The sequence below is a fragment of the Orycteropus afer genome, unplaced genomic scaffold, assembly GCF_000298275.1.
Source record: "Orycteropus afer afer isolate SDZICR_OR568_19922 unplaced genomic scaffold, OryAfe1.0 scaffold00007, whole genome shotgun sequence".
NCBI lineage: Eukaryota > Metazoa > Chordata > Mammalia > Tubulidentata > Orycteropodidae > Orycteropus > Orycteropus afer.
In genome coordinates this window covers 6,397,355-6,407,571 of record NW_006921594.1, presented here as the reverse complement: position 1 = coordinate 6,407,571, position 10,217 = coordinate 6,397,355, and the positions used below count along the sequence as shown (strand labels likewise).

General features: G+C 37.8%; 1 protein-coding gene across 1 annotated transcript in view; it reads right to left on the bottom strand.

Moving 5' to 3' along the window:
- DOCK4 (dedicator of cytokinesis 4) overlaps positions 1–10,217 on the bottom strand; it is a 353,512-nt gene that overhangs the window by 101,262 nt on the left and 242,033 nt on the right. Inside the window, exons 27-28 of the mRNA XM_007945030.1 lie at positions 9,279–9,377; positions 1,101–1,195 (exon numbers count right to left, since the gene is read on the bottom strand). Coding sequence (XP_007943221.1) covers positions 1,101–1,195; positions 9,279–9,377 — 194 coding nt within the window. The remainder of the gene's footprint in view (positions 1–1,100; positions 1,196–9,278; positions 9,378–10,217) is intronic.

The following is a 10,217-nucleotide window of genomic DNA, read 5'->3' as shown; positions in this document are numbered from 1 at the left end:
AAGGCACTTGACTACTAACCAGAAGGCTGGCGGTTCAAACCCACCAGCCACTCCTCGGAAGGAAGGTTGGGCAATCCTACTTCCATAGTGATGCTGCCTCGGAAACCCAAGGAGGGCTCGCTATGAGTTGGGGCCGACTCGACAGCATATAACAACAACAACAAATATATAAACTGTTGTCATCAATTAGATCCCAACTCATTGTGACACTAGAGGACAGAGTAGAACTGACTCATAGGATTGTCAAGGCTGAATATCTTTATAGATGTAAACTGCCACATCCTTCTCCTGTGGAGCAGCTGGTGGGTTCAAACCACCAACCCTTCAGTTAGCAGCTGAGTGCTTTTCCATTGCACCACCAGGACTCCTAGAATCAGAACGCTGGGCTTAAATTCTGGTTTTGTCACTTGTAAGCTATTTAATATTGGACAAGTTACTTGAGATATACAATAGGAACTTCAGGTTCCATGTGTCCAACTGAAAGTTCATGTCTTATCCCATTGCTTGGTACATGGCAGATGCTTAATGTATTTTGCTGAGTTGAAATGAATTAAGCAAAATCAGAACTGACTCAAGTGTCCAGAAACAGGGAACTGGTTAAATAAGCTAAGAGTACATCCATTCAGCAGACAATTAAACAGCTATAGACGAAACAAGAAAACAAACAGAAGAATGGGAGTGCTCTACATATTAATTAGAAAAAGGCAACCAGGATTTTTAAAGTGAAAATAGCCAGGTATAGAAGAGCATTTATATTATGCTTTCTTCTAGGCTCTGAATAAGGGAACTTGGAAGGATATGGAAGAAATAAAAGTGGTTACTATGGGCTGGGGCTGAGGGTGGATAGGAACAGAAGTGACAGTGAGACTATTCGATGCATACATTGTTACACGATCTTAATTTCTGAACTAAATTAACATATCACCTACTCAAAACTAATAATAATAAAAATTTAAAAATTGGACTGAGAGAAGTTAATTAAGAGGCAAACAAAAAAACATAGAGGTTGTAAACTTGAGATCAGGCAAAAAAAAGATCATTTCATACTCTCCTCTCCCCCAGACACTGAGCCACTATTATCATCAATGTAAATGTCTTACTTGTTAGCAACCAAGCGCATAACAGTCCAGTCCTTTGGAAACATCTCTGGGCGAATCAATATTCGGAACACAGTAAATATCTGCAGCAGGAAATCCTTGGATAAGGAAGAAACAGACCATTTAACTGCCTTTATTTTAACTAACAATACACACACACACACACATACAAAAGAAATAAGCTAAGTGTTACTGCTATCATTTCCAAAGCAATTATAGAAAAGAATGGAGCCATAAATATACTCTAATGGTTTACCCAGGAGAAGGAGTCACACCCTCTCCACTAGTGTCTTGGTATGCTTCCCAAATGTTCCCTTTCCTTTTTCCTTCTCATGCACTGTTGAAATGACCTTTCATTTTTCTTCACAACCTCTAAAAAATGTAGGTTCTGGAAAAATAAATGGAACACTAGTGATAGAAGATTGGCAAACAAATAGATTCCCTTCCTTCTATTATAGTATGCTAAACACTTTTCAACCCAAGAGAACTATATACAGTCCTGGTTCAGATCTGCTATCCTTTAACCCACTGCCATCGTGGTAATTCAGACTCATAGTGACCCTATAGGACATAGCAGAAGTGCTCCATAGGGTTTCCCAGGCTGTAAATCTTTATGGAAACAGACAGTCTCATCTTTCTCTGGTGCAGCATCTAGTCAGTTCAAACCATCGACCTTTTGATTAGCAGCTGAGTGAGTGCTAACCACTGTGTAACCAGGACTCTTTCTGCTATTGTTTAAGTTGGTATCAAAATTTAGAAAGTTATGTTCATTAAAAAAGCATGGTAAACAAAAACTCTTATTTTTTAGAGTGTGTCATAAAAACGCAGTATTAATAGGATATGTGTAGGCTTATAGAATCTGAGTGACTTGCTCTGAGCATGCTATGCAGGAGAAATTCAAGTGAGGATGTGTGTTAAGGCAGTTGACTGGTAACCAGAAAGCTGGTGGTTCAAACCCACCAGCCACTCCTCGGGAGTAAGACTGGACAATCTACTTCCATAGCGATATTGCCTCAGAAACTCAAGGAGGAGTCGCTATGAGTTGGATCTGACTCAAGGACAGTGAGTTTGAGTTTTTAATGAGGACTTCATAGTATGAGAGTGTCAAGGTATACATACAGGCCATGCCAGTGAGCAGCAGTATTCACTGAGACATTATCTTTAAACTGAACAGCTGGAAAAACCAGTGACAAGAAGCTATTGTCAAACAGGAACGTATCTCCTCTTGATACAGTACAAGAACTAGGACCAAAAATGGTGTAGCATGTGATACTTTCAGGGGACTCTAGGAGATAATACACCACATTCAACGAATGAAATGGGGCAATCCCTACTCAAAAAGGGATTGGCTCAATCAAGCTTTGATTTACATTAACTGGAACCATTTGATTTTTTTTTTTTTAATAATCTTAAGTGATACTAGGAAATATATTTCTCTAACAATCTGATTGAAAGCAGCAGTACAGTGTTGCTTAAAAATAAAAAGCAACCTAAAACACAGAGGTTTTTTTTTTTTAATCAAACCCAACAACACATTATGTTAAACATTTAAGCTGCTGGAATGTAAGATTATGGTTGTCACATGCCAATAGAAGATAGAAAGGAAGAATCTAAAAACTCAGAGCCATGTGGCAGCCATATATATATATATATATATATATATATATATACATATACATACACACACACACACACACACATACACTCTAGCAGCTTGGATCAAGCCCATAAATATTTTGACAAGAATTTGTTTTAGCTTTTTTGGCATTGACACACATTCATTTACACATGTTACATGCCATGTGGAAATGTGCCTACTAGGTCATTTGTCTTTAAATGGCTAGACTGATCCTGCTCACGTCTGCACAATCACTGGAGAGAGTTTCCTTAAATTTACTCCACTGCAGGTCAGGTAATTTCAAGCAACACTTCACACTCTGGACCTCCCTTGGGAGAGTAGGATATTAGCATATTTAAACAGTAAGAAGCCATTTTAAATGCATTTCCAAAACATTTTTCAGGTGATTATATGGGGTTTCCCAGATATGGATACATATGATCCTTGCAACAACAACAAATACTAACTTTGCATTTTTATTTCAAAGAATAATATTTCATTTCAATTTCTTATCTTATTGAATTTGATATGATAGGTATCAAAGAAATCTGAAAGCAGGGGTTATTTATTTTTTGTAGTTTACAATCAGTCAGGAATAATTTAAATAAATTCTAACATACTGAAGTTTCATTTTCTCTTCTAAAAATCTCTGAAGAAAATTGGAAAATAGAGGCCCTATCTTTAGTGGACGGCTGTGCTTGTGTGTGTGGTTGTGATATTAGTTGCAGAGAACAAAAATTAGCTGAAAAGTTTGGCTACAGGAGGCCAGACATCTATCTTACAGGCTAGCAACTTCAGCTGTTCATGTTTTATAGTTCTGGGGATGAAGGAAAAGGTATTCCTGGTGTAGGAGGTGGGGAAAGACAACCTTTCCTGGGCCATCTCATTCTCCTATTCTCAGTTATCTCACAAAAATAAAAGGCCTAGCAGTATGTGACATTTTATTCAGTTGTGTGTTGATGTAACTCTATACTTCCCTTAAAAAAAAAACAAACAAAACACCTCAGTTGTTTCACAGGAGCTTTCTAAGGTATTCATTGAAGGTCCAATGACCTTTATGGAACCATTCATTTATGGAAATCTTGTAACAAAAGTAAAAGAACACTATACAGCCAGACAATCTAGATTCAAAACCTGGCTCTGTAATTAACTAGCTCAATGACCTTGGAGATTTATTTTACCTCTCTGGGCCTGAGTTCTCATACCTGAAAAATGTAGGGCTTTAAGGGCCCTTGTAGTTAGAGAAGATTGAAAAAAAAAAAAAAAAAAGATATGATCATCTACCTATTCACATAGAAAGCAAAAGAAAAAAAAGGGTCTAATTCCTAAATTGTAGGCAAATGTTTCATCAGCTCACATTGTGATAAAATAAACATTTCCATAGGATCTCTGGTGGCATAGTGTCTAAGGCATCTGACTGCTAACCAGAAGGCTGGTGGTTCAAACCACCAGCTACTTCTCAGAATGAAGACTGAGCAATCTATTCCTGTAGAGATACTGCCTGGGAAACCCAAGAAGGGGTCACTATGAGTTGGAATCCACTCGATGGCAGTGAGTTTGTTTTTTGATTGTGGTTTTGTAGTTTTGAGTTGTCGTAGAGCCAATTTTGACCCACAGCAACACCACAGGACAAAGTAGAACTCCTCATAGTGTTTTCTTGGCTGTAATCTTTATGGATGCAAATTGCCAAGTATTTCTCCCATGGAGCAGCTGGGTGGGTTCGAACCACCAACCTTTTGGTTAGCAGCTGGGAGACTTTGCTATTGCACCACAAGGGTTCCTTTCCTTTGTGGTATTTGTATGTAATTTAGTTCAGGCAAACATTTCTTGTCAACTTCCATGCAACAGGTTTCATTTTAAATGCACAGTTCCAATATTTTAAAGTACTACGACATGTATGCTAGGTTTCTTAAACATTCTCTCTCCTCCCTGACCCCAAGTGCAGTGGCATTTCCTTGTCTGCCTTCTCTAAGTACTTTTGAGCTCTGGTCATTTTGCCAAATATGTGTGCTTATTATTATTATTTTTTTTTTAGAAAAGCTTTGATTTCACACACAGAGCAATGACTAAGTAGCAGATTGTTTTTAGAATTTAAAAAGAACTTTGCTCTGCTCATAATATTCCTGTTTGAAGAGCACACAGAAATAAGCGTTTCATATGCCACCACTTCCAAATTGGCAGCTGGGGAACAGTTTCTTTTTTTGTTTACTTCAAATACCACAACATGGTGACTTGGCATTCGTCATATCAGGGCTCAAAACAAAAATGAAATAGGGAGATGCTACTTTGCAGAAACATCTCTTCTCCAGTGAGGCAGTTTAGGAAGCAAAGTTCTTGCTAACTTTCCCAAAACAATAAAAAGTCCCATGTTGTTGTTGTTGTTGTTGTTGTTTGCCATCGAGTCGGCCCCGACTCATAGCAACCCCTCCTTGGGTTTCCGAGGCAGTATCACTACGGAAGTAGGAATGCCCAACCAGTCCCATATTCAAGTTAATAATAAAGAGGAAAAGAAAGCAGGAGCAGCTGTCATGATTTTAGAAATAATCACTAATATTTATTCATTCATACATATTGGGAGCTTACTATGTGCCAGGCACCTCACCGTGTTAGATGCTAGGAATACTTGCTTGTAAAGTATATACTTTTAGTCATTCATGCAACAAATATTTACTGTATGCCTGCAACACACCACACCATAGGAACGTGAGTATGGTCTTTGTCTTCATGGAACTCACAGTTTGGTAGGAAAGATGACTACTAAGCTAATAACCACACTAATAAACCCAAATTGAGTAAGTCTGAGACCTGGTAGAAGGAACAGCCCCTTCAAGTCTCAGAAGCAAGAAAGGGCACAGGGTTGCCTAGATCACAAGGATCAGTGGCATGAAATGGGGCTGAAAGATAAAACAGGGACCAGATTATGAAGGGTTTTGTTACTTCAAAGGTATTACATGTATCCTGAGGGCAATGTGGAGATGCTGAGACACTGATAGGTTTTATGCAGGGGTAGAAGAGGATCAAATTAAGGAATGTTTCTGACTGCACAATGTAAAAAATTTGTATTTACATGTGATATCATGATAATAAGAATAGTATAAGATGAAAAATGGTTTATGAAATAGAATTGGAGAGACATAGAAGGACGTATAAATAAGACCCATATGCATCTACAAATTCGACTTAAAGACACATTTAGGAACGGCTCTTATTTGTTATCTAGGATCTGCTTATACAGTAGTCAAATGTTATTTGAAAAATTTGCTACAAATTTCAAATGTGTGACACCTTTGATGTGGGATTTGAATTCAACTACAGAGTGTTAATTATGATCACATTTAAATTTTATATCCTCATAATTGAATCATTAAGTATATTATGTAAAAATAACCCCCAAATGGTCTTACATCTTTGAGAGCTATTTTTCTATAATCAATATTTTCAAATAAAGACTACAAATCAAAATAACTATACAGAAAAAATGGCACATGAAGCAGGCAGAAATATATTAAGAGGGTTCATTCATTCAATCAGGATTCAATTGTGATTGAATCTGTGCTTGGGACACAAAAACATAATCTCTATAGGAGTCCACAGTCTTCAAGAACGCAAGGAACACAGTAAGTAATGACAATGCAATGCTGTGTGCTACCACAGAGCAGGGGATATGGAGACCGTAGTCTCTGAAAGCTTCGTGAAGAAAGTGATGTCTGAGCTAGATTTTATAGCACGAGTTGAAGGCATGGAATTAGACAATTGAATGTTGTTGTTAAGTTCCATGGAGTCGGACCTGACTCATAGCGAACCCTCCTTGGGTTCCTGAGGCAGTACCACTATGGAAGTAGATTGCTCAACCTTCCTTCCAAGGAGCAGCTGGTGGGTTTGAACCACCAGCCTTCTGGTTAGCAGTCAAGTGCCTTAGGCACTATGCTACCAGAGCTCCCAGACAGTGGAAGGGAGGTGGTAATCAGACAAGTATTTCAAGTTAATGAAAAGACTTGAAGGAATTAAAAATTACGTACTGTGTATAGTTTATTTGGAACATATAAATAATTTTAAGTGGTTGGAGTGAAAGATGTTCGGAAGGGAGTGGAAGATGAGGAGGCTGGGAAGTAGTTGAGGTTAGGAAAGATGGGACAAAGACACTGGGTCTCATTTTGTAAGTAAGTAGGGAATACAAACCAAACCACTGGCATCAAGTTGATTTTGATTCATACTGACCTTCACAGGACAGATTAAAACTGTCCCATAGGGTTTCCAAGGCTGTAAATCTTTACAGAAGCAGACTACCTCTTATTTCTCCTGTGGAGCAGCTGGTGGGTTTGAACTGCTGACCTTTTGATTAGCAGCTGAATGCTTAACCAGTGTGCCACCAGAGCTCCTTAAGTATGGAATACTCAGAGTTTAAAAGTTGGATAAAGATCTGATCAGATATGATTTTTAAAATCTAGTGGGCTTGCATATGGGAGACAACTCAATGTTATAACAGTGCTGTACATCCAGAACACTTATAACCTCATATTTAAATGAAGACCCCCACAATTCTATATGAAAAGTCATAATCAACTAAGAACAGGAGTATAACCACTATATATGCATGAAATACCCAGGAGATGGACAAAACTATAGCCCCCAGTACAAGGTGGGTGTATAATACAAAATTATTGACTACAGAAGGAAGAAAAAACCTTAATCACTACCTAGTTTTTTGCTTTTGTTCATTTGCAAAATAATGCCATGTTCTAGAGAAGGAAAAAAATTAGACGATACAAAGAACCAGCCCCCAGGTCTTTGCTCCTACACACTTTGTGTTCTAACACTGTGACTCACATCACTCTTTCAAGTACCTTGGGACCAAGGAGAAGAAATGGCACTGTGTTCAAGAAGTCAGAAATGGAAACCACTCTAATGGTAACCCTGTTGATATCCAAGTTCTTCAAGTAAGAATGAGGTTAAAACACCACTAGTCTTAGTAGATACTTGAGAAGTACACACTTTTAAAATTCATTCTGATTCAGAGAACCATTGGTAAAGCAAAAAAAAAAAGAAAAGAAAGAATAAAAGCAGTGACGGAATAAAGAACAACAAATATATTATTTTGAAAATCTCAATATATAATTTGTCAGAATCTACTGGAACTTAAAATGTGCATATCCTATGGTTCATACATTCTTCTTTCAGGAATTTACAGTAATAAGGGCATAAGTTCATGAAGATACATTTATCAAGATGTTCACTGCAGTAACATTTTTAATGGTCAAAACCAGAAACTCCTGAATGCCTATCAAAAGGAAAATGAGTAAATAAATTATATAGCTTCTATATAATGAGTTTCTAAAGAATGAGATAATGGTCAACATAATATTCATGATATATTATTATGGGGGAAAAATGTAGACCAATGTGAGTAGTATGATTCTATTTTAAATAAATATACACGTGCATTTAGCACAGAAAGTAGTCCATGACGATATCTATCCCTTTGTGTTAAGAGTGACTATCTCTATGGACTTGGGTATGCATGAATATCTGGGGAAAAATTTTAAAGTCTTTTGTTTGGTCTTCCTTCTAACTTCAAGATTGAATGCAAGCATGAACAACATAATTATTTTCAGGCACTAGGCATGTACCAACTGACTGATTGCTATATAGATTAGATTTCCCCAAAGTCATTCTCTGTTTCCTAGGACTCAGCTTGCCAACTGCACCAAAGCAACTCAAAGACTCTTTAGAAATCATGCAAAATCTCTGAGTCAGTGAGGAGTCCAGTGACCCTTATCCACCACCATGCATACAAAAACCGACCAACTTTCCCCACCGGCTCTGTGAAGGCTCCCAATTAAGCACACATGGGGTGACTGTGCCTGTTGCCCTACAATCCCTAACACCAACATTTACCCTTCCTTCCATTATCATGGCTTATCTGGAAAATGGGAGATGGAAGAGAAATAAAACTAAATAAGGACAGAGGGCAGATCATTCGTTCTTCTGAGGATCAACTTCCAAGCTTTGAGTGGATACCACTGAAGGAAGCATCAAAATTCCCCAAACCTCAGCAAAGTCAGATATTTATAAGCCTGGCACCCATATTTTTCCATGTGAGGTTAGCCTGGTGGACTAGCACAGCATATAGATTAGATGACAGCTGATACAGAATATCAAATAGAATGTTGGTCCCTCAGAACATTGTTGTCAGAAGTTCTCATGGTGGTTTCAGAGGGATGAAGGCAGCTACTATATTTATACGTTCACCCTTTGTTAGTCTATTTGTTCTTCCTTCCTTAGTCCTCTTATTCTTTTTCTAGTTTACTGAACTTTGGTAAGTGTTTAAAAGCTGAAATTCTTGTTCAAAATAGAGTGAACTGTTCTACTTGAGTGGCAGAAATCTTAAAAGATCTAACTGGATGAGCATGTCTGTGGATGAAATTTGGTTTAAAAAAAAAATAGCTCAGAATTTAATGGGAACAGGCAAGGCAACTGTCAAGGGACTATCTGAACGGTGATAGGTAAGACCAAGAGAAACGAAAAAGGCATATTCAATTTTTTTTTTTTTAAATGTCACTTACCCTTAGATCTTCTTTTGTATTGAAACTATCAAGAAGCTGTTGATAATGTCTATCTGTCATCTGTCGTAAAAGGGACAGGAGACAAGCAACAAACTCCCCCTATATAAAAAAAAAAGCATATATATATTTTGTTTTAGCAAGGACTTTAAAGAACATCAACTTACTCTGAACTATCTTCAAATAGAATACTTAAAAATCAGTATGTTCTAAACTCACCCTGTGAAATCTTCTTAATCTAAACTACCCACAGTATCAAAGTCAAAATTTTCTCCCTGTGAAGAATTACCATTTACTTGGTATACACTTTTTTTTTTTTTTAGTTTAGAGTGAATTTTCTACTAGGTAGCAGCTTTTCACTTGAGAACTAACCCCATGCAATTAAAAGAGGTAAAGCAATGAGGCCTCCTCAACAACAAGCATTTACTGAGCATTTGTTATACTTTCATTCATTATCTCATTGAGGCACCATATCAACCTTCTGAGGTGTCGCTGTTGTTAGGTGCCATCGAATTGGTTTTGACTCATAGCAACCCTGTGTTCAACGAAACGAAACACTGCCTGTCTGCTGCCATCCTCACAATCCTTACAGTGCTTGAGCCCAACAATGCAGTCCCTGTGTCAGTCCATCTCACTCAGGGTCTTCCCATTTTTTGCTGACCCTCTAAATTACCTAGCATGATATCCTTCTTCAGGGACTGGATCCTTCTAATATGACCAAAGCATGAGGGACAAAATCTGGTCAGTCTCACATCTAAGGAGCATTCTAGCTGTACTTCCTTCAACACAGATCTTGTCATTCTTCTAGCCATCCATGGTACATTTAATATTCTTCACCAACACCACAACTGAAATGCATCAGTTCTGCTAAGGTCTTCCTCATTCATTGTCCAGCTCTCACATGCATATGAGGTTATTGAAAATATCATGGCTTGTGTCAGG